The 27,468-nt window shown below is 34.3% G+C and overlaps 3 protein-coding genes across 3 annotated transcripts; 2 read left to right on the plus strand and 1 right to left on the minus strand.

Moving 5' to 3' along the window:
• The first annotated feature begins 1,867 nt into the window (after nucleotides 1-1,867).
• LOC133291022 (uncharacterized) lies at nucleotides 1,868-12,666 on the plus strand. The gene is made up of 15 exons (XM_061489195.1): nucleotides 1,868-2,151; nucleotides 3,080-3,139; nucleotides 3,321-3,411; nucleotides 3,866-3,938; nucleotides 4,489-4,534; nucleotides 4,750-4,860; nucleotides 6,694-6,781; nucleotides 8,338-8,434; nucleotides 9,328-9,388; nucleotides 9,534-9,664; nucleotides 10,836-10,953; nucleotides 11,672-11,795; nucleotides 12,001-12,108; nucleotides 12,201-12,275; nucleotides 12,455-12,666. Exons 1-15 carry the CDS (start codon nucleotides 2,095-2,097, stop codon nucleotides 12,496-12,498), a joined length of 1,284 nt encoding a protein of 427 aa, XP_061345179.1. The 5' UTR covers nucleotides 1,868-2,094; the 3' UTR covers nucleotides 12,499-12,666.
• A 2,076-nt stretch (nucleotides 12,667-14,742) lies between these two features.
• LOC133291027 (probable F-actin-capping protein subunit beta) lies at nucleotides 14,743-22,975 on the plus strand. Its single transcript, XM_061489202.1, has 8 exons — nucleotides 14,743-14,916; nucleotides 15,342-15,412; nucleotides 16,053-16,166; nucleotides 16,391-16,473; nucleotides 16,569-16,642; nucleotides 20,777-20,896; nucleotides 22,308-22,403; nucleotides 22,600-22,975. The coding sequence occupies exons 1-8, from the start codon at nucleotides 14,788-14,790 to the stop codon at nucleotides 22,681-22,683; spliced, it is 771 nt and encodes a 256-aa protein (XP_061345186.1). The 5' UTR covers nucleotides 14,743-14,787; the 3' UTR covers nucleotides 22,684-22,975.
• A 1,479-nt stretch (nucleotides 22,976-24,454) lies between these two features.
• On the minus strand, nucleotides 24,455-27,369 carry LOC133291016 (co-chaperone protein p23-1-like). The gene is made up of 6 exons (XM_061489188.1): nucleotides 27,210-27,369; nucleotides 25,569-25,755; nucleotides 25,315-25,480; nucleotides 25,197-25,234; nucleotides 25,051-25,108; nucleotides 24,455-24,901 (listed from the first exon to the last, which is right to left on the minus strand). The coding sequence occupies exons 1-6, from the start codon at nucleotides 27,344-27,346 to the stop codon at nucleotides 24,786-24,788; spliced, it is 702 nt and encodes a 233-aa protein (XP_061345172.1). The 5' UTR covers nucleotides 27,347-27,369; the 3' UTR covers nucleotides 24,455-24,785.
• Nucleotides 27,370-27,468: the final 99 nt, after the last annotated feature.

Consider the following 27,468-nt stretch of genomic DNA (forward strand, 5'->3'; position numbering starts at 1 on the left):
TACAAAATTCACACGCACAACTTAATCTATTTAAGTTTTCATGTAAAGTATAATCGTTATTCTTTTTATCCTAGTTAAGAGGGATTTATAAGTATGCATTAAGCCATTAATTTTTATTTTATGTCAAACGGAGAAAAGCATATCTCCTGTACATTTATCAAAAATCTCGTCTATTTTTTTTTTAAAAAATAAAAAATAAAAATAGTGAGTCTCATATTTATTGTTTCTGTTGCATGAGAAAGCAAGTCTCCTACAACGACAGACTTGTATTTCCCTTTTATGTTATATATTAATGGAAATAGATTCTCTCATGTTAAAAAAAATGACATAGTCACGTGAAAAAATCATAATCATACAAAGATGAATTAATGGTTATAATTTTGTCATTACCAATTCTAATATTTTTTTTTTCTCTTTCTTTATCATTATTGATCTATTTTTATATGGTTATGATTTTTTATATAACTGTGAAAGAATGTAAGCCCTATATTAATAGTAATTTCGTAATTAAATGTAGAGACTAAATTACAAGTTATTCCTAATTTGTTATAGGATTAGTTATTATAAGATGGGAAAAGTATTTCCCAAAACAACGAAGAGTATTTTGAGAATTTTACCTCGCTTGTTAAAGAGTGAAAAATAGAGAGTTGAATCCAAGCCACATCTAGTTTGAGTGTGATAAATTCTCGTTGGCTATAAGAGATATCCAGCAAAAACACTACACCCTAGAGAAATTCCATTGTTTTTTTTTTTAAAAAAAATTGATGAAATTATACCTCCGTTGTTAAAATCTTTGAAATTATTGTAATTTAAAATTAATGCAATTTTCTGAAAGGATTGTCAAACATAATTCACCAAATATTGTTTTTGATATTGAGTGAGACAATTTATCTCATGCTTTTACATGTTAGATGAGATAAAATATCCTTTCTCTTTATACGGGGTTTGATTTTCTCAATTAATGATGAGTCCATATTTTAAAAAAAAAACAAACTTTATACGCAAATAATAAGAGTCAAAACATGAAAATTAATTGTCATAAAATGTTTTTCCTTTATATATACGGCGAAAGTTTTGGTTGTGACTAGGGTGTAAATGCGCTGGGCTGGGTCGGGCTTTGACCTTCCTGGCCCAAGCCTACATCAATAAAAATTCAGCCTATCTGGCTTACTGGCCTATTAAAGGCTTTATTTGTAGGCCAAGCCCGGCCCATTTTTAAAAATAAGAAAGCCTGACATGGCCTACAGGCCTTATAGGCCTCTCACTGTAGATACTAAGCAAAAATAATAATAATATAGAGTAAAGAAAGTTTCGTTCATGCATGCACTAATACTTCTCATAAGAAAAAAATGACAAATAAGAAAGAGTCAACATAATACCCCAGCTCTAGAATGTATATCATAGAGGAATAGAGTCAAAGAAACGAGAAAAATAAGAAAAATACAATTACTGGATGCTGAAATAAAGTCTATAAGAGAATATTATTCATCTAAAAATCTTTAAACCACCATCAAGACAAGGGAAAGAAGAGTATTATTGAAAGATCATCATCAGTAACATTATAATCCAACAAGGTACTCATTGCTCCATGGTATTAAGCTGCAACAGCATGTAAAATTTGGAGACATTAGACAAGTTTTCCTTTCATAAAATAAAATAGCACAAAAAGTAAGAGATATTAGTATTTGGTACTTTGCGTCTTTGCCACATAAAATAAATATTATTTTATTTTAATAAATTAAATAGGTCAGCCTACAAGGCTGTAGGCCGGGCTTGACAAAATTGGCCTATGACCTATTTGTTAAAAAAACTTTTTTATAAGCCTAAGCCTACTCTACTTTTCTGAAAAGCTGAGTCTGGGTCGGGCTCAATGTAGGCCGTAGGCTGGTCTCGCCTGTTTACACCGCTAGTCGTGACTACTAACTAGACGGCTGCTTGGGGAAGATCCTATGCTTCGTTTGTGTTTGGATTTATAAAATTTGAGAACAAAACCAAACAAGCAGTGGTTGTTTTCCATTTCATTACAATTTGAGGTTCAAAAGTTGCACCAAAGCTGTTACAAGCACACTTTAATAGAGTGTTTGTGTCTTGAGCATGGCGACGCAACTGACCGGTGTCGACCTCATAGCTAGCTTGCAAGCCAGGGTCAAGGTATTTTCTTTCAACGTCGATTCCAATTCCAATTTCAATTTCTTCTCTGAGAAAATATGGGGAAAAATAAATTTTCAGGCAAATTTACATGCCTTTCTCAGTGGAATGACTTTAGGCTTCTGCTATTGAGTCCGCGTTTCTGGAAGTATATATACCCTTTTGCATTTTTTGTTTCGGGAAACTGAAATCACCTTGAAAAGAAAAATCAATGAAGAAAAGATGGATTTTTTATGGGGAAATATTTTCCTTATGTTTAGAAAAAAAGTTACCTTATGCTGTAGAAGGTAAGACCAGAGAAAAAAAAGAGTGGTATACCTTTTTGTATGGGTAGAAAAGTTGTTTATCTCATGTAAGAGATAAACATAACCCTTTTTTATGTAGTTTCTTTTGGACCCAATTGGAGTTCAGGTTGAATTGTGAGATGAACAATAACTATGGGTTGCTTTTCACGCACTTTTCACTTCATTGATAGACCTTGTTACATTCGTTTGTAAGGTTTAGGTGGTTTGCGTCTTGGATGTGTGAGAGTTCCAGATTCCCATATTTGGTGTGACAATTATAAATCTTCAAAAATTATACATGGGATACTGAATAATGTAGAGGTCTGTTGTTTCTCAAGCATCCTATATTTTTCTTCTTTTAATATGATACCAATGTAGGTATGTAAGATATGGAGTATACTGGCGTGAAAATGCCAGCATGTCAAATGCCCCCTTAAAAGCAAGAGTGAAAGTAGATGTGATTAAATGTGTTAGTGTTACTCATGACTTTATTAGTGTTTGTTGTTTAAACCTGACATTCTAGTCCGCAATTTAATGAATTGTGCTCAAGGTTTTGCTGCTATTGTGTTTAGGGTTTTATCTGGGCCTAATCCAGTTTACTGCTTTCGATGTGGTTTTCCCTACTGATTTGTGATTCATACAATCAGGAATTAGAAGCTGATAATGAAAAGCTATTAGCTCAACTTGCTGATTGCCAGTGTCACGAGGTTAGCTTGTAAATTGTTTCATAGTTTTTAGCATTTTTTGCTCTGTTTTATCTCCTGGGCTGTTGGAGCACAGTGATAGTTTTCTGCCAGGAAAAATTAACCAAAGAAAAAGAAAGAGGAAGGGAAAAAAAAAGGTCTCAACTGCATTCTTCAAAGAAATTTGTGTAAATTTGTGATGCAGATGGAGAAGAAACTACATGGCCCTGATGAGAAAGACACAAAATCAAAAGAAGGCAACAAGAAATCAGAAGAGAAGATAGAGAAAATGCCAGGTTTCTTTTTCTCAATGTTTTTTTAGAGGATTAGTAGTGGCACCTGTGATGAGGGCGTTAAGAGAAAATACTATTTTTCTTTTAAACACATGATGGCACAACAATTCTCTCTCTTCTCTAAACTTTATTTTCAAAATCATATAAAAATTGATATTATAAGCTTCACTTTCTTTTCTTCAATTGAAAGTCCATGTTGTGTTTGATGGACTTTTTGATTTCAGTGATTTCTTGATTTACATGCTTACTTTGTTTCTGTTTTTCAGCTCCATCTGGCCCTTTTTTTTTTTTTCGGGGTCCTCTGTTCAGTGTACATGGTTTTCCCTCTTTCACATATTGTAGCTTCTAATGAAATTTAAAAGACAAAGGAACATAATTTATTTTTTAATCTTGTGAGAGATATCAGTTAAGCAAAACAGATTGGCATATTTAAATTAGCTTCTACATCGTGATACAGGCTATGACACGAGGTTCATGAGTCATCATAGCAAGAGATATGTAGCTTTAAAAGTCATGTACTTTGGAAAAAGGTATATACTATCTCTATTTTATCTGGCTTTGTTGTCTGACTTTGCAATTTGTCTCATAGCTTCTCAGTTATCCTGAGGTCGAGAGTTGAAGCCTTGCACCCCAGCCTATATATTTCCACACCTAGTGGTAAAAGGCTTTTGTAGTTGTTTTCTGCCTTAACAATTTCTGCTGAGGTGCTGGTCTAGACTCTATACTGAAAAGACAGATTTGAATATTTTGCATAATTTATTTTCTTTAACGCACTCAATAAAACATGATAGAATTTTGATATTTCAAGATCATGCTACAATCTTTCAATTATAGATTTCTATTTTAATAAGTATTTATGTATCTTCAGAGCTTGCGTTGGGGATGACATTTGATAGATCCTTAATAATGTGAAGTTCCCATGATCAATTAGTTTTTCCTTTAATTGAATTAGATGTTTCTTGATTTTTTTCCTTCGTATCATTTCACTGTTTTGTTTATTTATTCTTTTGTTAATTATTGAATTAGAAGTATATAATTCCGTGTGATAATTAAGGTCTTCTGACTATATGCTAAATACAGGTTCTACGGTTTTGCTTCAGAAGCACAAATGGAACCAACAGTTGAGGTTTGTTTTTTTCAAAGACAAACATGCCAGTAATTCTCAAAATCTGCATAAATTGGTCATGAGTACTGCAGAATTTTCCATACTCATCACAAATTATTACTCATGCTGAATGAAGTATTATGTTTGTTCACTGTGCATAAAGTGTTGCAAAATCATTGCATAGAATTGCATATGAATGCCTCTGTTTTGTTTATCATCTATCATTTTTCTTGCAGTCTGAAATTTTTAAAGCTCTTGAGAAAACAAGGCTATTAGTTGGTGATAAGAAGGGGTCACAGTATTCGAGATGTGGGAGAACAGACAAAGGGGTTTCCTCTGTTGGACAGGTAAGTTGATGCAGAAAGGAGGGAGAAAGAAAAGAGAGAGGATGCTTTCTATTAGCAATGACCAATACATGCATGACATGATTAAAAAAGCTGATAGGACAAATTAATCTTTTCCATTTTTGTATTAAGTCAACAATCATTGTGCTGCTGAAGACCTATGGCAAATGTATTGCAAGATAAGATGAGGTACTTTTGCAGAGTTCCTCATTGGAGATAAAGAGGACTGGGGAGGAAATTTCTAAGCAGTTTAATATATTTACAATTAACATTGAGACTCTTTACATTTTGAGAAGACCATTGTTCATTTAGATCCTTCTTCGAATTTCTAACTTAATCCCCAAACCATGAGAAATCTCCTTAGAAAAGCCCCTTTGGAAAGCCTCTGTTCAGTTCCTTCTAAGGTTAAGTCTTTCATCTGGACAGAAGTTCTCGTTAGGATTAAAATTAATACTAAATTGCTATTGATATGTTGCAGCTGCATAGACCAAACATGGCTTTATATCTACACATATGCGTGTGATGTGTTACTGTAGGTTTGAAATGGAAACATACTTATGCCTGTGCTGTCTAGATGCCAGATACACTTGTAGGCTGTTTGGCTTGTTTGGTGAATCTTGGGTATTACCCATCAAAACTTGAAGCCTTTTCTTTTCATTTAGTTCAGGCTTTGGTCAGAAAAAGGAGCAAAAAGTTTGGTGGCTGTGTGCTTTATATGCTAATGGAACGATATACACGGATCTTTAAGGAGCTCATACATGGTTTCTTGTAGGGAAGAATCCCTTTGGCAGATATACAGAGGGACTAGAAAGCTGTTCTGTTTTAACATATTTTTTTTTTGTGTTTTATATCTTTTCATTGTAGTTCTAGTTTGGAAGATATGTATTTCCCTGTTCTGTCCCTGTACTCCTTTGCTCTTTCTAATAGAATCTTCATTCATCTAAATAAAACAATGAAAATTCATCATGCAATCCTTAATAATTTATAGAGTAAACACCCTTTTTAGTCCCTGGCAATATCTACGGAGTCTTTTTCAGTCCCTGACAATAAAAAAGGACCAAATTGGTCCCTGAAAGTACAAGAAAAGGGTCACCCTACATATTTGGAAGTTGACATAAGGACTAACATGGCCCTTTTTTTGTAACTTCAGGGACCAATTTGGTCCTTTTTTATTGCCAGGGACTGAAAAGGACTTCGTAGATATTGTCAGGGACTAAAAAGGGTGTTTACTCTAATTTATATTGTTTGGAATCTTTGTTAATGGACATAAAGTTTGGAAAGTTAATTAATTGTATGAGGCAGGTATGTTATTGTTAGGAACCAAATCCAAAACTCCAATATTAAAGGAAACAACAGCAATTGGAATTCGTATTTCAATCAGAAACAACTCATAAACAATCCAGAGAGTTACAATGAATATGAAAGATTACAAGAGGACTGAATTAACAAAATACTGAATCAGAAAATGAACAAGATGAAGATAGATTCAGAAGAGTTTGAGAGCTTCTAATCTCTCCCAAGAGCCCAAGTCCCAAATTCCCAAGATGATTCTCCTCTTCCTTGCTTCCCCCCTTTCAATCCCTTGCTCTAACCGTTTTCCATAACAAACTTCCCCTCAGTCCTCACTAATGAGTCAGCAGCTGACTCAGCATGATGGAAGTTGAGGGATAGTAATTCCCTGAAATGCTGCCTATGATACACTTTACGCTTAGGAGAGGTGTTGTATCAGTTATATATCAGCATCAAATTTCTAATTTTAGTTTCCACTACGGAGCATCATGTAATCTGTTAATTCAATATTTAATTGGTTTTGATGATGGAAACATTTTGAAGCAGGTGATAGCTCTTTTCCTGAGATCAAACCTCAAGATATCTAGAGCAAATAATGGAAGTTCTGGAAAAATTGTTTTAGAAGAGCAACACGGTTAGCAGAACAATCTTTTGAAAATAAATGAGATTAAGCTTTTTCTTTGTTTCTTCTGATTTTCATCATATATTTTGTTTTTGATTGACTTATTCTTTTGCCATATCCTGGTTTTTTCTTGTCATATACACGCTGGTATTGGTTTCCATGTTTGCACACTTATGCATGATAAAGTGAGCCGGATTAAGCCACTAGGAGTGGGTTATGGTGAGGAGCTTGGGTAGTTTGCATGGGGTTATAGGTTTAAAACTCAGTGCCACCATTGTATCAAAAAAAGAAAGTGAGTCGCATTAAATAAATGAAATGAGTTACAAAATAGACATGTACTGGTGAATCTGATATTACCATTAAATAATTTATTTCATAATTTTCCCCCAAAAATTTATATAATAACTTTAGAACTTAAATTGAAGTTCTGGGCATGGGACCAAACAATATAAATCTGAATACAATATTAGTTGTGGTATTAATATTTTGATATGAATGACATTGTGTTGTGTTGTTGTATTTATGTATCAATTTTATTTCCCCCTTTCTCTTCTTCTGTCCTCTATGAAAGATTAAAGTTCTCGGTAACATTTGTGCAAAATATGATCTAAAAAATGACCGACTACATTTTCTTAATGCTACTATATAATTAGGGAAGTCCTTTCTCTGAAATTATAATTCTAACATGGTTTCCAAAATTCAGCTTAGATAATAAAATCTTTTTTATTCCCTGGGGGAAGTGGGTAAATTCAGTAAAGTAATGAAATTTGAGTTTCTCATGATATTCAGATCTTTATTTCTCGTAATATTTTTTTAGGTTTGAAGACTTGAATTTTAATTTGAATAATGGTAAAAGGGCTGTGGTTTTGTACAAATCCATTGTCATCTGGATTGCAGAGAGCTATGATTGAAAATCCATTATCTTACTATTATTATTTGACATGTTGGAGCTTTCACATTTTCCATTTTATGGTACTATTATTGACAGTTATGCGATACTGACCACCGCTGAGCAATGGATATTAGGCCCAATAGTTTTAAGTATGAAATTGACGTCATATTTGTTTCAGTCTAAAACACCAGGGCTTGAGGTAGAGATAAAAGTTAAAACTTAATGTTTGGAAGCTGTAAATATGGTTCCAAAGTGATAAATAATAATTCTTTTTGGGTTAGCTAATTTACTGCCAACCTTTATTTAAGGTAACTGAAGATATTCAACTGTATAATACTAGTATTAATATATCTTGTGCCTAAAGTAGATATCAAGAGGATTACTTGTTAGGTAGATTTTTGCTATAGGTTTGGGGCCTAAGCAGGTTGTAGGGTATTTATTGTTCAGATTCATGCCCGTTGAATTGTATATTGCTGATGCAAAAATGATGGAGGTGTCGTATAGTTTTAGCAAATTATAAATGTAAATACAAATTTGTGATAGTTTTTGGCAGTTTTGTAATCATCAAAGTCATGATTTTTACTGTTTCATATATCCTTTATATCATTTGAATCTGTTCGGAAAATTATACAGATCTATGTTCCTCTTTTCATAAAACCAATCATTTTTTTCGTAGAAGGGGAAATTGATTATGTGAGGGTGCTAAATCGAGTCCTCCCAGATGACATTCGAATTTTGGGCTGGTGTTCTGTTCCTCTCGATTTCCATGCAAGGTTTGTATGCAGTCTTTAAAACTTTGCTTTCTAATATGATGATCAAATTATAAGAGAATAGTGATAGCAATGAGCAACACTGAACACGGGTGTAGTTAATTAACAAATAATTTTTGGCTGCAATGGGTCCCTGCTAGATTTTGTTTCCTTCATAAATTTGAAGCAACTTAAGCAGAATATATATATATGCTCAAATATGTAAATATCTTTATTTGCAGACTGATCTGGTTTGCAAGAGGGATCTCAATATGACATGTAGTCTTACAATAAGGATAGCCAACGTTTAGTTTTGCTATTCCAGGTGATGGTTAATATATAACCCAGTATAGTTACAACTGAAAGTCCTTTGAGTGCTTCAAAACTATAACATTAGAGAAAGTTAGAATTTTTTATTTCCTTTTATTTTTAATATTTTTTTTTAGGGTTTGAATTTTTTAGCCTGTTGACAAGACTGTTGTTTTGATAAGCAATTTTTCTGAAAGCATAAGTTGATTTTGAAAGGGCCAGATAAATGTATAAGGAGCTCGGCACATTCTAGCTCTTCCTTTCATGGGCAAGTGGATTATGAAACAGAGCAGAAACATTGAAGGATATTATAGACTAGAATTAATACTTCTACTAGATATCAATTCAGTCATCTCAATAGCTTAAGTTGATAGGAAGTGGGTTTGATATAGTAAGCTAAACCATGCTATTCTAGGTGAAGGGTCCAATTAAATGGTTAATTGAATTTTGAGGTAGGGTTGTGATGCAAGCTGAACTGTTATTAGTATTTACTAACCTTCATATTGCAGAGATCTTGCAATAAAAGAAATTACTATTAATTAGTTAAGCTTGATATCTTAAATTATTCTATTTTGTTATCATGTTCCTCGTTTGCTTTGTCAATACAGGTTCAGCTGTTTAAGCAGGGAATATAAATATTTCTTTTGGAAAGAAAATTTGAATATCCTGGTAGGTAAACCATTTTCCTTTGCAGTTTCCATAAATTCTTGAATGTTGATTTGTCTTTCTTTTTCTCCTCTCTGTCTCCAATCATATCAAAGATTTGATAGGCATGTGAATGGCAAACACTTCTAACTGGTTTGTGTCCCATTAGGCCATGGAGAGTGCCGGAAAGAAATTTGTAGGAGAACATGACTTTAGAAACTTCTGTAAAATGGATGCAGCAAATGTGCACAACTACAGGCGGCACATCACATTGTTTGAGATTTCTCCTACAGATGTGAGGTTAAGATTGGTAGACAATTTTTCTTACCCTTATGCATGTTTTTCTGTGAGTTCATGTTTGCTGGCAAGAAATATGTAGGAAACCAACACTTGAAAATTTATGTAAACTGGATGTAGCAAATGTGCACCCCTATTGGTGTGCTGTAGCTTATCACAATATCAAGATATTGTGTACTGATGTGGGTTAGGATTGGTGGAAAATTATCCTAACACTTTTTTTTGTTTGTGTGTGCTTCTGTATATGCCCTGGGGCATGATACTTGGTGATTATGTGTTTGAGAATACTTGAGTCTATGATTTCTTATTCTACTTCATCCTTATGGGAAGCAAAGGTGCCAAATAATGGCCTGAACCCAGTTTCCATTGTTTGTAGCTGACAAATGGATGATTCGGCCTGTATGAAAGTTTAGGATTATCTTTTTTAATGCTTCTGGTCAGCAATGAGATATTCCACCAGTAGAAAAAAAAAACGTGTGGAAAACAGATAAAACAACTGACAGAAGTTAAAAGGGGAAAAAACCGTACACAATTTCTATGGACAGAATAGCTAAAAGAAAAAATAAGGTTAGTAGTTTGAGTAAAAAAAAAAATCAATAGGTTAGGATGAATATTACCTGTTTCATTTCAGAATTCAGAGTTGTAATGACTTTGTCTGTTAAAAATTTTGCCTGACTAAACAGCTGAACCTGTATTGGTTTGGCAACTGGGATTTAAGAAGGTGGAACTAGAAGGAGATGCTTCTGAAGTATTCTCTTTGCTTGCTGATAGCAATGCAGCTTGTCAGCCTCGTATAGTGGCTAAGATACAAGCACTCATCGGTCAGGATTGGGAGGTAACGCTTTCTCATATTCCAAGAGAAGCTAATTCCTGTGCTGATTGGTTAGCCAAGTCTGCTCTTCACAAAGATACTGGATTCTGGAGTCATAGAGTTATGCCATTTCACCTTGCTCAGTTATTTGATCACGATCTTCAGGGAATCTCCTCTTGTAGGGATATAGACCCTGGATAGTTATTTTTTGTTTCTGGTTGTTAGTTAGTTTTTGTTTGGGGTTTCGCCCCTTAATGTTATCAAAAAAAAAAAAAAAAAAAATTTGCCTGACAAGAACCTGCAATTTGTCGTTTGCAAGTTTTTGGGCCTGAAATCTGAACATTTTTTCCCATTTACCTGCAGGTTTGATGGTAACCAACTTTGGGTGATTAAAATCAGAGGCAGTGCTTTTCTTTGGCATCAGATTCGCTGCATGGTTTCTGTTCTATTCATGGTTGGCAAAGATCTTGAATCTCCAAATGTGGGTACCTAGCACCCTCATATATAAATCATTTTGAAAATTTGTTTAGTTATTGCCTCGTTGGTCCTTTAGGCTTTAAGAGTGCACTAGAGAATTGGTCTTGCAAACTGTGAAGATTGCATGTATCTATATGGCATGTTTGCCAAGTTTACTTCCCGAAACCAATTTTATTAAAAAAGGATCTGGTGTAAAGATTATTTAAGTTGAATAATAGGAGTTTTGTGGGCCTAATAGAGGCAACACCCACCAAATGGCTGTGTTCTCTCTTTGATGCAATATAGAGAATGTCACTGTTATAATAAAAGTTCTGCATTGTAGAACATAATTGGTTTTTGTCATCTTGATGTCTGAATTGAAGTTTTTGTTAGTCCTCTTAAATGGCTGCAATAACATGTCAAACACTTGAAACATTTGCACAAACAACCATGGGGAGAGACCTTTTCCGTTGAAAGTATTTCCATCTTGCTTTCCTGTCTCTGTTTCTATGCTTTAGCAAATGCCACATTACCAGATGGTACTGACTTTTTTAGATGTTTGTTAAGGAATTGTATTGCCTTCTTGCTTATGAGGGTGTCACATTGTCTCTTATATTTATTCTCTTTTTTAGTTTTTTATATTAGCATCACATTGTAATATTAAATCCTAGGACAATTCATCTCTACATATGGATTTCATATTCTATCGTTTAAACTAATAAGTTTAATGTTTAAATTTGTAGGTGATTGATATGCTACTGGATACTAATAGGATCCCAAGGAAACCCCAGTACACTATGGCTTCAGAGGTTCCATTGGTTCTTCAGTCCTGTGAATTTGAAGATATTAAGTTTATGTGTTCATCAGGTATTTCTGATTTTTAAGACTTAAATTATGGTGACTGACTACTTTGTTGGATTCCTTTCTTGAAATCCAGTACTGGTTGGTTAGCATATCAAAGCCATAAACTTTGGTTGCATCCAATTTTCAATTTCTTCTTTGCTTGCCTATTAGGACACTGTACATACAAAAGTTTGATAACTTGAATTTATTTGATTGATTGCATTTCTAGATTCAAGAGAAGCGCTGCGTGCACACTTGGCGAATGAATGCCAAACTTACCAGCTTCAAGCTGCAATCTTTCATGAAGCTCTTCTTAATTGTGTGCCTCTATCACATGGTGCTGCTAACAGCTTGCTGAATTACTTTACAATCACCCTGCTTACTTTTGTTTACACTGATCTATTATGCTGATAACTGTTCCTTTTCCAGATCAAAGTTTGGTGCCTATTCGAGGATCCAAGAAGAAAGCTTCCCATATCCTTCTTATCTCACGACCAACTGAGCGTGAGTTCTTTCCCCTGCAATATTTTAAAGCTTGTGTAAAAATACTTAAATGCATGTTATAAGTGGAATGTGAATGCATTGTTTTCTTCTAATCTCCACACCAAATAATTTTCACAGAATATATTTCCTGGTCCATTATTTTACTGACTGACTTCTTATTCTTATTGAATTGAATCCAGCATCATATGAAGAACGCCGTGCCAAACTCAACTCAAGTACATGAAGATTTCACTGGCCATCTCTATTATAGAGAGACCTTCTGCATAGGTTGTATTATTAAGTGATCACTTTTTTCTTAATTGAATTCAGGGTTTGGTTTTTTCATGTAGTGTTCTTGTTTCTGAGGTATTCGTGCACCCTCCCTGATGGTAATATTAGAAAGAAAGAAAAATCTTTTCTGAAATTGAAATTTGTGTGGGTGCTCGTGTTCTTATTGTCTTGTTGATTGCATGCATATAGCAAGACAATTTTTCTGTTTGGAATCTTAAAATTAAGATATAATTTTATTTGCTAATCAAATCTTGTATTTGGAATGTTAATAAATAGGAAATGATTTGATATGAATTTCATTGCTCTTGTTTTGCAAAATTTTGGATTTCGTGAGAATTGATTGAATTAATATAAATTAATCATTTAACTTAACCAAATGGCCCATCTAATAATGGTTCCAAAAACATTAAATTTGTTTTTTAAATCATATCCAATTAATTCAAATCATTTCTGATTTTAAACATAATGTAACTTGTTGACGCAAATTACTCGCCTGGACCTCCAGTTTGCTTAGATTCTAGCATTTTACTTAATTTTAAACTTTTATAAGAAAATTGGGTGGTTTTAGCTTAGAAAATTGGTTTTACCATTATACGCTAGATCAAATTCTATTTGTTGTAGTACTTTTTTAAAATCTGTTTTTGTGTCTTTAAAAAAAGACTAACTTTCACTGTTTATGTGACCAAATATTAAAATAGCAAAATTTACATAATTTTCAGTTGAAGAAAAACATGTCAATCTAATATGGAACTTGAAACTTGCTGGTTAAGCAGACAAAAGCTACCTCCAAATAGCTTGCTTGTCCGTGTCTTCAATCTCGGGTGCCTTCAAACAAACTCCTCCAAACCCGGCAATCACCATGTGGGGAAAAAGTTAAACAACCCAAAGAAACTCTTACCTTTATTTTCTATGATGGTGGGTTAATAATGGCCCTATGCTCGTTATCATATGTGTATGGGATAGGCATGGTCACCTAATTCAATTTTTCCAAACTGAAATATATTAATTTCAAGAATGATTGATTAGTGGAACCCACGTCCACACAAATGTTTATATTTTGGGATCTAGAGTAACATTAGAGTTATATTTATAAACTCTTACAAACTATACTATGTTATCCTGGAAGAACATTAGGTTACACTATGTTCTCCGGAGGTACATAGTGTAATTTGCAAAAATTTATAAAAAAAAGTTTGTAAACAGATCATTCCCCTACTTTATATGTTGGTATCTAGAACCTATAATGATACATATTTTATAATAAGTTTTCTTTAAGTCTATGACTTTCAGTTAGGGGGATAATTGGACTAAGTTGGCTTACAGGGACCTATTACCTAGTCTATATTAGGTCAGATTTGACCTCTTACAAATAATAAAATAGAACAGGTCTAGGTTTTTAAATAAACCTATTTAGAAAATAGGTCATAGGTTTTTTTATACATGTCGGACCTATAAGCCTACAGGTCAGCTTATTTCATATTATTTATTTTAAATAAAATAAATAAAATTATTATTTTAATAATTTTAAATAATAAAGTAATATTATTTTAGTAATTCTTTTAAGGGAAAAATGTTTCCGCAGTTAATGCAGAGAAGTTATCTGCATTTATTTTCAAAACGACGTCGTTTTGGTATTGAAATCTTAAAATATTATAAATATAAAGACTATTATAACCCTAAAATAAATTAAAATTACAAAAACACCATGATTTCCGTCCCAAAACGACGTCGTATTGGCTTACTGCAGACAACTTATCTGCAGTAACTACAGAAAAAGCGAACCCTTCTTTTAATTATTGAATGTTTAATAGACTTAAACAAGTTAACAGGCTTAGATTAAAGCTTTTATTTTTTAAATATAGATTAAGGCATACTTTTAATTTAGAACCTATACAGGTTAACCCAATATTTTTTTTGCTCAAATCTGATCTATTTAAATGAAAGTCCAGCCTATTTATATACTTTCAGTTATCTAACGTGGTATTGTTACTCTTTTTAAGTTTTAATAATAGCTAAGCAAGTAAAACCCAATAATTAAAAAAAATGTTATAATCAAATTTGAAAATAATTTATGCTGCTATTTATCTAGACAAAAATGCCAAATTTAAATTTTTATTATTTGACTCGTAAGAGAGAGAGAGAAGGTGGAGGGAAACTCGGATAGAAAAACGACACCAAAGCGAAGCAAAAATCTCGCGACAGTTTGTGTGTGCTGTGCATTTTGAAAGGAAAAGAGAGAGAGATGGAAGCTGCGATGGGACTGATGCGGAGGATTCCGCCGAAGCACACAGACGCAGCTCTCTCTGCGCTTCTAAGCCTTATGCCTCACCACTCTTCCGATCTCCTTTCTCAAGTCGATCAGCCCCTACAGGTCTCTCTCTCCCTCTCTAGATTTTTCGGTTTTTTCGGTTCCTCTTTTCAATTGCATTGGTTACGGTTCGTTTTAACCTGTTTGGCTGCTGAGAAATTGGGGGAGAAAAAGACAGAAAATGGGGTTGAGGCTTTTTTTTTATTTATTTTTTGGAGTACAACTTGGTGGGAATTTCATCAATTTACGGAATGAAATGTGGTGAAGAAGAAGAAAAAAAAAACAGAAATGGGTCTAAAGCAATATTGCCTTTTTAAAATGGGGTTAATGTTAATGTCTATGCGTGTGTGTGTGTGTGTGTGTGTGTGTGTGTTAGAGAGAGAGAGAGAGAGAGAGAGAGAGAGAGGAGACGGGACGTTAGTGCTCTGCGACTATTTGCTTTCAGAACTTAACTTTTAATTATTATAAAATTTTGGCTGACAAAACAGGTTTTGTGCGATGTGGATTGTGGGAAGGAGTTCATATTGTGTGAATATAACAGAGATGCTGACTCTTACAGGTTCATTATCTCTTTATGGTGGTGATAATATGCTTAGTTTTTAAGTCTTTATTTTCAAGCATATTTCAATAGTTTTTTTTTTTTTTTTAATGTCTATCTTAATCAAGTAACTTTCATTTTCTTGAAGCAAAATAAGACATGACCCTTTATGAAGTATATGCCAATTTTTTGAATGGAATTATCACTGAGTGGCACATACAGAATGAATATAACATCTAATAAAACCTGAAACCATGTTTGGTATAGCATTGAAATTTAAATCACTGACATAATTTTTAATTAAAAAAAGGGGGTATTCATGTTTATTTATATACAAGGTAATTAATGTCTGGGAGGAAGCATGAAAAAATCTGAGAGGGAAAATGAAAAATAAATATTTTTCGACCACAAAATATATGGTTAATTTAATTCTATGTTTCTTAATCTAAGAAATAAAGTTTAATGTATTTGTTGGTATTTTGATGAATATGGCAGCGTATTGTAAAAATGACAGTATATTTTATGAAAAACTGGATCTTGAAATGGAGACCATTATAAATATTTATTGCTAAGTAGGTTAATTTATTTCTTACCCTCCTAACGTGTTTAGTATTCTGGGAAGGATAATGTTAAACTTATTCTTGTGCTGTATCTCTTGCAGATCACCTTGGTCAAATAAATACCATCCACCGTTAGAAGATGGCTCCCTCCCTTCTTTAGAGTTGAGGAAGCTTGAAATTGAAGCAAATGACATATTTGCAATTTATCTTGACCAGTGAGGTCCCTTACTTACCTCATCTTTTGAGCTTATTTTCCATTTTAGATGTCTTATTAAGAAACCTTTCTGCCTAGTAACTTATCACCTAAGTTCTGTTTGACATCAAAGAAATCAATTGCAGATGGATTATCCTCTGTTTTCTTGTTACTATCTATTTCAATATAATTAATTTAGGTATTTTGTTTTAATACAATATGCACCATTAATGGATAATGTCATAGATATTATGAAGGTGGCATTTCATCAGTTTACATGTGGGAAGATGAGAATGAAGGTTTCGTAGCCTGCTTTTTAATAAAGAAAGGTGAGCCTGTTATTTGAGGATACTCTAATGGAAAACGCTTCTCATCCTTTTGACCTTTTTCTGATATGATATTGTTTCCAATTCCATGCTTAAAGATGGTTCAAAGACAGGGCAAGGTCGACGAGGATATCTAGAGGAAGGAGCATGGGATGCTATACATGTTATAGAGGTAAAGTGTGTTTGTGTTGAATACTAAGCAGTGATAAATACAGCTGCATAATTTCTTTTAATCCATTGAAAAACTGAAACATCTCTCTTTAGTTCTAATTTTTCAGTTTCTTTTTATTGAAAGATTTAAAAAAGAGTTTTTGTATTGATACAATTGATTTACACTAATAGGAGGTATTTATACAAGTGAAAAAATGAAAAAAATAGATAAGAATGACTTAGCAATGAGTCGTCAAACTTATCCTATCATGACTCAGCAATCCTATCCTATCATGACTCAACAAATTCAAAATTTTAAAAATCCTAATTTCCTACACTCCCCTTCAAGTTGGGAGGTAAATGTTGATCATTCCCAACTTGCCAATCAGGTCTTCAAAGGCTGGCTGATGTAGGCCCTTAGTGAGGATATCTACAGTCTGCTTCGGTAGGAATATACATCATGCACACACTTCTATGTTCTATCATCTAATTTTTCTTTGATGAAGTGGCGATCAACTTCCACATGCTTTGTTTGATCATAGTGAACTGGATTTTGAGCGATGCTGATAGCTACCTTGTTGTCACAATATAATCTTATTGGTAAGGAATATAAGATCTTCAACTCTTCAAGAAGTCTTCTCAACCAGATTCCCTCGCAGACTCCATAGGTTAAAGCTCGAAATTCTGCTTCAGCATTACTTCTTGTGACCACTGTATGTTTTTTGCTTCTCCATTTACGAGATTTCCCCACACATAGGTGCAATAGCCTGAGGTAGATCTCTTGTCCACTAATGAACCTGCCCAATCTGCATCAGTGTAGATTTCAAATGTCCTGTTATACCCCTTTCCAAAGAATAATCCTCTGCCTGGAGTGTTCTTGAGGTATCTAAGCAAGGAAGCAGGGAAACTCCAAAAAACAGGGAGTGTCGTGTCCAACACGTTCCGACACGCGGTCAACATTCTCGACACGTTGACCATTTCGACAGGCGAATTTTACTGTGTCCGACACGTTCCGACACGGTCAAATGGCATTTTCGCAAAAAATTTATATTTTTTTAAAAAAATTAAAATATATTAATAAAGCTTCCACCTGATTATATCATATATTTTTTGTCTTTTTTCCCCTTAAGTAGATAAGAGATCATCTTAGCACCATTGTTGTCATTCCTGTTACATTCTTGCCGTGTCTCCTTCTCTCTGATCTCTCTCTCTCTCTGATATTATCTCCCTCTCGCATCCCAGTTACTGTTTTTTTATTAAAGCTTCCACCTTTATAACGTGTTGATGGTATTATTAATTTAGTTTCATTTTTTTTGTTAAATTATTGAATATTTAATGAAATATACACTATATAAATTAAAAATATTATTTAAAATTAAAATGTGTCCCAACGTGTCGAAATCCATATTTTTTTAGGATTGACGTGTCGGAGTATCATGTCGTGTCACGTGTCGCGTGTCGTATCGGTGCTACATAGTATCTAAGCACCCTATAAACTGTACTTAGATGTTTCTCCTTGGGTGAATGCATGAATTGACTAATCATACTTATGACAAAGGCAATGTCAGGTCGCGTGTGGGATAAGTAAATTAGGTTGTCTACCAATCTCAGATATTGCTCGTTATCCACCTTGTTTTCCATCTTCAATACCTAACTTGGTGTTAGGTTCCACAGGTGTCTCAGCAGGCTTACATCCTAACATTCTTGTTTCGAGCAAAAGATTTAGAACATACTTCTTTTGTGTGAGAGTGATGCCTACTTTGCTCTTAGCAACTTCCATATCAAATATTTAAGAGTTCCAAAGTCCTTTAGTTCAGACTAAGTTGCTAGATACTCCTTAAAGGAGTTAAATTCCTCGTTATCGTTACTGTAAGAACTATATCATCCATGTACACAATAAGAATAGCAATTTTGCCATCCTTAGAGTGTTTTTGGAAGAGAGATGATCAGTCTGTGCTTGAATGAAGCCTCTTCCTTTGACAGCTTGTGTGAATTTGTCGAACCATTCTCTAGGAGACTGTTTCAACCCATAGAGAGCCTTTTTTAATTTACACACTGATCCATCTCCTTTTTTAAAGCCAGATGGAGGATCCATATAAACCTCTTCATGTAAATCACCATTTAGGAATGTATTTTTCACATCTAGCTTTTGCAGAGGCCAATCTAGGTTGGCAGCAAGTGATAAGAGAACTTGGATGGTATTGACCTTAGCAATTAGAGCAAAAGTCTCATGGTAATCTATCCCATGAGTCTAGGTGAAACCCTTCGAAACTAATCTTGCCTTGTATCTGTTAATGCTATTATCTGTATTGAATTTTATTGTAAACACTTATTTTCATCCTACTGCCTGTTTTTCCTTTGGTAGGGTCACTGTCTCCCAAGTTCCATTTCTTTCTAGAGTATTCATTTCTTCAAAGACAGCATCCTTCCATTTTGGATCATTGAGAGCCTCATGTATATTTCTCGGTATCTTTGTATTGTCCAACATAGTATTGAAAGCACAGAACTTTAGGGACAACTTTACATATGAAATATGATTAGAAATAGAATGAGTAGTATAAGATCAAGTACCTTTTCTGAGAGCAATGGGCAAGTGTAGATCATTTTTGTCATGGCACTTAAGTGTTAGGGTGTTGTAACTAAAACTTGGTTCAGAATCTTGGTAGTATAGAGGCTCTGGGTTATTCACACTTTGAGGAGGTTTTCGCCTGCTATAAACTTGTCCCCACTTTAAGGAGGCTCCTCCATCTCTGATGGTGAGGGTTTTGTAGCTCTCCCTGTTTCCAATAGTAGAGGTAATACTGTGGAATCAGTAGGTTCTCATGACTGATCTTCATCTGCTCCTAAAGACTCCCCCCCCCCCCCCAAGGGAAGTTAGAGGAAAGAAAGGTTGAGTCTCAGAAAATGTGACATCCATAGAGACAAAGACCTTACGAAGAGAGGGTGAATAGCATTTATAGCCACGTTGAGTAGGGGAATAACTAATGAAGACACACCGGAGAAGCTTAGGATCAAGCTTGGACCGTTGATGAGAGAGAATATGGACAAATACTATACAACCAAACAACTTTACATATTTCATTGTATTATTAACAGTCGCTAACCCAATATTCAACCACGAACCTCATCAAGATCGTTGTTGATGCCAGCAAGAAATTCATAAAGTCTTTCCTTCTCCAAGTGTTTTTTAAACTGGGCATTAGCTTCCAATCTTTTAAGGTCGGATGCATAATTAAGATCCAGTTCCTGCCACAAATTTGTTAATACGGTGAAATATTCAGCAATGGTCATATCTCCTTGACGCAAGTCCTTTAACTTACTTTTTAATTCAAAGACTTGAGAGGTATTTTCCATATCAGAATAATTTTGTTGAACAGAATCCCAAATCTCCTTGGCAGTATCGAGAAACAAATAGGTTCAGCTGATCTGGGGTTCTACGGAATTGGTCAGCCACGCCATTACCAAAGAGTTATTAATCTCCCAATTTTCATAATCAGGAGCATCCTCGGCAGGTTTTTTAATCTTCCCATCGAGATAACCCATCTTACCCTTTGCTGGGATGACCAACTTAACAGATTCAAACCATTGCAGGAAATTCTTACTGTTCAACCAGTGACTAGTGATCTGCATGGCTAAGTTATCTCCAGAGGACTAACTATTGAGGGCAGATGGGGAAGCGGAAGAACGATCCGAAGAAGCCATGAATGAAGAGAGAGGATAAAACAAATTTGATGAACAGTGATTCCGGCGATGCACAGTTTTTCCAGCGGTGTTTGGCTGGGACAGAACTGGAAACAAAAAAAAATGGATAGTGTTTTATGGTATGGGAACAGTGTTACCAGCCTTGAAGATGGCTGATCTAGGGATGGAACGAACCCGCTCTTGATACCATAATGAAAGATGTAAAAAAGAGTATTTGTATTGATACAATTGATTTGCACTAATAGGAGGTATTTATACAAGTGAAAAAATGAAAAAAAAAAATAGATAAGAATGACTCAGCAATGAGTCGTCAGACTTATCCTATCATGACTCAGCAATCCTATCCTATCATGACTCAACAAATTCAAAAATTCAAAAATCCTAATTTCCTACATTTTTCTTGCAAGTCTATTTCGGTAATTCTTAGTCATGCTCTTTTATTATGTAAATTTAGGTGGGACCGGAGGAAGAAGAAAACACCAGTTATCGCTTAACCAGTACAGTTATGCTTACTTTGACTACAAATAATGAGTCATCGGGAACTTTCAGTTTGTCTGGATCAATTAGACGTCAGGTACTTTCATGTTGACAATTAAATTGTTTAGTCAGCAATTGCATGCTAAGTTTTATTTTCTTTCTTTCTTGAGAAGCCTCATCATGAACAACGCACCTTTATTGTTTGCTGAATTATATGATTGTTATTTGACAAAGAAATGTAGATTGCATAATTCTGTTACTTTTCAAACCCATCAGGTGTATAACTATAACAAGGGGTATATTAGGATGGTCATTCATGCAATAAGTGCCTCTGCACTAGCTGCCCTTCAACATTAAAGTGGCTATAAGCATGAAAATTTTGTATCTTAGTCAAGGAAAGATGTTTAATAAATTCCAGATAACAGGTTATGCATATGCTTTCTAAGCACTTTCTTAAATACTCCGTACTATTTATAACTTCATTATGTGCTAAGTATTAATTAAGATTCCTGGCATTCGAGATTTTCAGGCAAGTTCTTAACTTTGTCAAAGTGTGCAGTGTTTTATTTTAGCTGTTTAAGCAGTCACCAGTATTTACTGGCAAGAGCTAACTTTATTCACACTGTAGTTTTTTGGCTGTAAGAACCTACATTATATCTAGATAGTGCTTTTTAGCATGTCAGCACATTGAGCATCGCATGTTTTAACTTTTAGCTAACAGGACAATAAATGTAACTTCGAAATAAGCTTGTGAATGAAAAGATGCCAACATCTTAATAAAATCGGTGACAAATTACAATAATTGAAGATGTTTTGAACATCACAACTGTAGAATCTACGAGCATGAATTGAATTATTGAAGAGGTGAGATTCTGAAGGAAAACCTAAGTCTAATGTACCATTCATACAGAAGACGAAGTGGTAAAGAGAAACTTGCTGAAAACTTGTTTTGTCAATCAATGCAAATATGTCTTGACTCTAAATAGGATGTGTTTTTATAGTCTTGCAAGAAGTATTTTCCCCAGTAGTCGTAATTCATTATCAATGTAAAAATCTAATTAGAATTGAAATTTGTTCTCCATCAATTGATCAAGTGAAATTATATTTGGCAGATATGTGTCTATACTGTTGATATTAGTAGTGGGAACATTGATTGAGGATGTTATATTATTGAGAAAAGAGAAAAAATATTAGTGTTAGATGTAAATTGATTACCATGAAGTTAGTCTGAGGTGCAATAGGCATCCATCATTTGGGCAATGAAATCTTTGTTGACACTTTAAAAAGTACTGGAAAGCACAGGCAGGGAACATACTGACCAATGAGTAATGACAAATCAGAACGCTTATTACAGATGGTTAATGGTGAATTAATGACAGGATGCTGCTAAATTTATGAATATTATGTATTATGTATGATATGCCTTCTTGCCTTTTGCATGAGTCAACCATTTTTTGGTTTTTTTTTTTTTTTTTTTAATCCTTAAGTAGTGTTTCCTTATGTTTTAGATGAGTATGAAGCTGTCAGTTGCTGATGGACATCTTTGTAACATGGGAAGGATGATTGAAGAAATGGAAAGTAAGCTGAGGAACTCACTAGATCAGGTACTTCTTGATTATATGATTCAAGCTTCAACTGCAAATTTGTAATATTGAAGATCGCTTTCTTTACTATTGCTTTTGTTCTTTGGTTGGGAGAGGGTTGTGATTGAATATTTGGTTCCTTCGTGGCTATGACATTTCAAACTAGAAGGAAATGTGCTTATCTTGTCAATCATGTGTGTGTAAATGCATGTTACAGGTATACTTTGGGAAAACAAGAGAAATGGTTTGCACACTAAGACCACCGGCTGAAGTGGCGCAGATGAGAATGCCTGAGAGCTAATATGCCATTACATGGTGTGGCAGAGAGGATTTTACTATGTTCTCTTCAAATGTTTTAGCTTATTGACTGGTAATTGTTTCACTGTATTTGAGATAGGTAGTTGGGATGACCTTCGTTTCGCAGAGCTAGTTCCGTTTGTTGTTCGAATGTAAACCCTATTGTTCTGTAGTGGATACTGGATAGTATTATGTTTGTTGTTGATACTGGAATGTTAATTCAACAGAACAGTGGAATCCCAAAACTAATGCCTCTGAGAATGCCTGAGAGCTGATGCGCCTATTGTATGCGTGGCAGTGAGAGTTTTTTCGCACTCATTGTTTTAACTTCTTGGCAGCTGATTTCTTTTAGGTAGTGTTTGGTCGGAGACTTTTCAATATTTTCCTGGCAAAGTGAGAATGGGTTTCTTCCTTCTCCATGTTTGGTAGATGGATTTGGTGTCTGTTGCCCATCAAAAATGTTTGTCTAGCAATTCATGATATCAAATGAAATCTGAATTTGAACAGTGTTTAAAAAGCCTTTTGTGAAGGTGGTATTGTCCATGGAAAGCTGATAACTGAAAAATGGTGAAAAATGCATGACAAGCTTACCCCTCCCATCTTAACCGCACGTCAGTAAGAGGAAGAGGATCAAAACCAATTCATGAATACGCATGCTTTAAAAAACTCAGTAATTGCTATTGAAATCAAGCCAGGCGAATATTCATGGGAAACAAATAATCAAGCCCACAAGAAACCAACAATTCGAATTACATAAAAGTTAATGATAAAAAATGGTCGGAAGGTAGCAGTTTGTGGATCAGTGAGGTCTGGAAAATCAAGCTTGCTGTGCTGTATGCTTGGTGAGATTCCATTAGCTTATGGGGCAGTTCAGAGCTTGAACCGAAAGTTCAGAGCTTGAAGAGATGGAAAATACAGAGATATGGAAAATATTGACGTTGGTAGAAGAGATGTCCAACGATAGACTACGAATATTTTTGGGAAGGGTTCATCACATTCAAAAAAATAAAAGGGTTAATTTCGTAATTTCAACCTATTTCCCCATCTTTATCTTACTCTCAACCAAACATGAAATTCGGAAATTTAAATCAATTTTCCCAGTAAAATTTCATCCAACCAAACAACTTTTTTTTCACTTTCCTACCAAACTTTCTAACCATTTCCCTATCAATTACATTTCCCTAGTATTCAAAAAATTTCTCCTCAACCAAACACTACTTTAGTACTTTGACGGTAAGAGGCAGGCTTTGGGGAATGATTTTTCAAATTTCCCGTGCCATTACGTTGTGGATTTTTTTTTCAGTTTTATGTGAGAAATTATAATTACAGCTTACAATTCACACGATGATTTGATTTTGATCTAAGATAAAAAAAAAAAAAAAAAATGTAAAAAATTATATGCAAGAATAAATTATAAATATAACTTTCCTCCAATATTATTAACCAAAAAATAAAATAACGCACGAGTTAAAATCGGTAGATATGCAAAACTTCCAAACAATCAAATAAATTGAAACCAAACTGAAACCAACTGCAAAATCTAAATTAGAGTAAAATAATATTAAAATCACGATCAGGCAACTATGCCTGCGCTATAAGCGATCTTCATTTTAGCTCTCCTTTATAAGCATAAAAAACAAAACAAAAAAAACAACTGTCTCATCGCATCGAGTTGTTGTTTTTGGCTCATGGATGGCAGATTGTGTGGCAATCAACGTATAGTTTTATTTTATGTCTCCTGTAAGAGAAAACAGAAGCATGGAATGCTGTGACATCAAGGACAAATTCCATTTCATTTTCTATGTTTAAAATCACAAAGTTTGTATTAAGTGAGGTTTGTGTCGTTTGTCAATGCCACTTCATCCAAAAATGTTTTTCACAGGCTTAGTACCCTAACCCAAACAAAGATACATATTAACTTTCTAATAATATCACATAAGGCCAGCTCCTATATGCCTGGCTTCTCTTGCTAGAAATCCAAGGTCGAAGAAGTTAACATGTTAGCAACCTAAAATCACAAGAACCCGTAAGGCTTCTTGGTAAGCAAGCTTAGAAATACTTGTCCTTACAGAGAAAGCTATGACAAGGTTCACGATTCCAAGCTTTTTAAGCCTTAGTATCTGAGGCAACACTAGGATTGCCCACTACAGTGTCTTTTGTGTCGGGTTCATTATCAGCTGATGCTTCTCCTGTGACCTGGTCTTCTGTGTCATTCTCATCATCTGAACAAAAGACCAACAAACTCCAGTCACACGCAACTAAAAATATATAAATTTAAGTACATAAAGAATTTATATCACAACACAAGAAGAAAATTTAATCATGCTGCGTTACATAAATAAAATAACAGACAACAGTTCGATACTCTTACCATCACCATCATCTGCCATGTCATCATCCAGTCCCTCACCCCCGCCCATATTCATCTTCTGGATAAAAAAGGAATAAATGTGTCAAGTGCTCATCAAACCAAAAATATAAGCAAAGTATTAAAATATATTGAGTTTTGCTACTTACAGAAAAATCGAAGTCCCCAAAGTCCGTATCAGTTGCAGCTGAAAAACAATATGCAAATGAGACAACTGATGCAAAATTAAGACCTCATATTCTGAGAAATATTAGTAGAACCACTAACGTTTATTATCTTCTTGCTCCTCATCTTCATCAACCCACTTGTCCCAATCTACTTTCAAAAAGACTGGAGGTTTTCCTCCCTGCTTTAACAGTCTGTCCCACCATTTGTTCTCAGTCTTTTTAACTAAGTAGAAGATATTTCTTGCACCAACACTAGCTTTGCTATTCTGAGAAGAAAGACCAACACACAAATTATAAGATAATTGAGGAAAAGATAAAATTAACAGAAATCATTATGAGAATGGCAGCCCTTACGTTTACATCAACCTTGTCAAACAGGTCAATGTTAACTTCATACGGAATCTTTTCTGCACCAGCAGTTGCAGAGAAGTAAAACTTTCCTTCAGGCTCCAGTACAACCTTCAGGTCCTGAGCATCAGGCAACTCAACAGTTATGTACAGCTCATCAGACCTCTGGGCCCATTTGACAGGAGGATGGCGGCTACATTTTAAAATTCAAAGGAATTCAGGGATCTAGAATACTAAAAATCTTGCTCAATATAATATCACCAACTGACACAAGAACGCAGCATGACTGCTTTTCACACAACAACTTCCAAGTATCAAGTCACGAGGCCATAATGACAGCATGCTAAACCAAAACATCACACAGTAACAAACATTTATCTAAATTTTTATAGTAAAAGAATTTATTACAAAAGCAGGGAAAGTAGAGAAATACAAATCTTCCTAAACAGAAAAACAAAATTACGGTAGAGCACAAGAAAAATAAAATATGCAGCAAAGCTGCCCAATCTTTATGCATATCTGAAATGCCAACTCCACAACCATACAATACTGCATTAATACTGATTACCAAAAAATTTCAAAGCAATCACAAAATTTGGAAGCTGACATTTTGAACTTCATGGAATTTTTAAGAGCAAAAACATACTGACCTAAATCATGGATTTAAAAATATCTAACCTTTGCTGCAATGGAGTACTATAAACCTCAAGAATAACTCATTGAACAACAAATTAAATAAAATTCAAAGAAAAGTACAAAAAAAGAAAGGAGAAAAAAAAAATTCATACTGACCTGCTACGATGTAATTTATTGGAATAAATTAATTCAAATATACTTGAAAAACCACCGGATTGGAATACACTTAGGTCCATCAAACTTGAGCATAGAAGAGATTCTATTCTGAAACACAATTTTGTTTTGATTTTTCCCCTCAAATTTCTTATTTGACATCAATTTGACCTTGATTTTAAGAGCATCACTATGAACGACATCAATTTCTTTTGAGCTTCCAGCTCATATCTAACGAAAACTGTTAACTTTCTCATCCATGCTAAACAGTAGCTTACCTCTAAAATTAGCATCAATCTAATGTTCTTCTCTCTCTCTCTCTCTCTCTCTCTCTCTCTCTCTATATATATATATATATATATATATATATATATATATATATATATATATATATATATATATATATATATCAGAAATTTCCATCGACTATATTACCAATCATCCAGTCAGAGTTACCTTTTATCCTCTGTTTGGGGGGAGCAAAAAGCAACAAACAACTTAGTGATCCTGGTTTACTGATAAAATTAGAGCACAGAGCACAGAGCATGTGCAAGCAACCTAAACCCTACGATCGACCGATGAAGCCCATAAACAAAAGGAACGAATATCAATAATTAAATGTTGTAAGCAACCAGAGAACCGAGACTCCAAACAGAGTCTAAGATTTCTCAAGCTAAACGCTAAAACCCTAACTAATTTATTAAAATAAAGCTATGGAATTCATCCAAATTCCCTATCTAAACACACACACACACACACACACACAAAAGGATAATATCAACGAAACGAAACGCAGTAGATAGTCTTATTGTGTGTTCCTACACTTTCTCGGGAACCAAACAGTAGAGAAAAACGCACCTCATCTTAGAATTTTCTCGGGAAAATGGGGGTAAAAGTGGAGTGAGTTCAGTAATCTGGGCGATCAGAAAGTTTTGGTTATTGTTCTTGTTATGGAAATGCCTTACTCCTTTATAGCGTCTATCCATAAAATGCATCAGATATTAATTTTTTTATTTTTCAAATAAAAGTAATAAAGTGATACATTTAAGGGAAAAAGAGTTCGAGAACTCTCTCCTTACGTCACTCATTCATCGATCACAGTGCCAGATTTTTTTAT

This window comes from Gastrolobium bilobum, unplaced genomic scaffold (genome assembly GCF_033153095.1).
Source record: "Gastrolobium bilobum isolate Gb01-03AN ecotype WA unplaced genomic scaffold, APGP_CSIRO_Gbil_v1 utg8260, whole genome shotgun sequence".
In the NCBI taxonomy this organism is placed as follows: domain Eukaryota; kingdom Viridiplantae; phylum Streptophyta; class Magnoliopsida; order Fabales; family Fabaceae; genus Gastrolobium; species Gastrolobium bilobum.

Bases quoted from the DNA above. Each gene is read 5' to 3' on its own strand.
- LOC133291027 (XM_061489202.1), top strand. From the start codon at position 14,788: ATGGAAGCTGCGATGGGACTGATGCGGAGGATTCCGCCGAAGCACACA. The intron at 16,167-16,390 runs GTGAGGTCCCTT...ATAATGTCATAG, and splicing joins TTTGCAATTTATCTTGACCA to ATATTATGAAGGTGGCATTT. The intron at 16,643-20,776 runs GTAAAGTGTGTT...ATGTAAATTTAG, and splicing joins ATGCTATACATGTTATAGAG to GTGGGACCGGAGGAAGAAGA.
- LOC133291022 (XM_061489195.1), top strand. From the start codon at position 2,095: ATGGCGACGCAACTGACCGGTGTCGACCTCATAGCTAGCTTGCAAGCC. The intron at 3,939-4,488 runs GTATATACTATC...TGCTAAATACAG, and splicing joins GTCATGTACTTTGGAAAAAG to GTTCTACGGTTTTGCTTCAG. The intron at 9,389-9,533 runs GTAGGTAAACCA...GTGTCCCATTAG, and splicing joins AAGAAAATTTGAATATCCTG to GCCATGGAGAGTGCCGGAAA.
- LOC133291016 (XM_061489188.1), bottom strand. From the start codon at position 27,346: ATGCATTTTATGGATAGACGCTATAAAGGAGTAAGGCATTTCCATAAC. The intron at 25,756-27,209 runs GTGCGTTTTTCT...TTTAAAATGTAG, and splicing joins CGAGAAAATTCTAAGATGAG to CCGCCATCCTCCTGTCAAAT. The intron at 25,481-25,568 runs GTAAGGGCTGCC...CTTTCTTCTCAG, and splicing joins TTGACAAGGTTGATGTAAAC to AATAGCAAAGCTAGTGTTGG.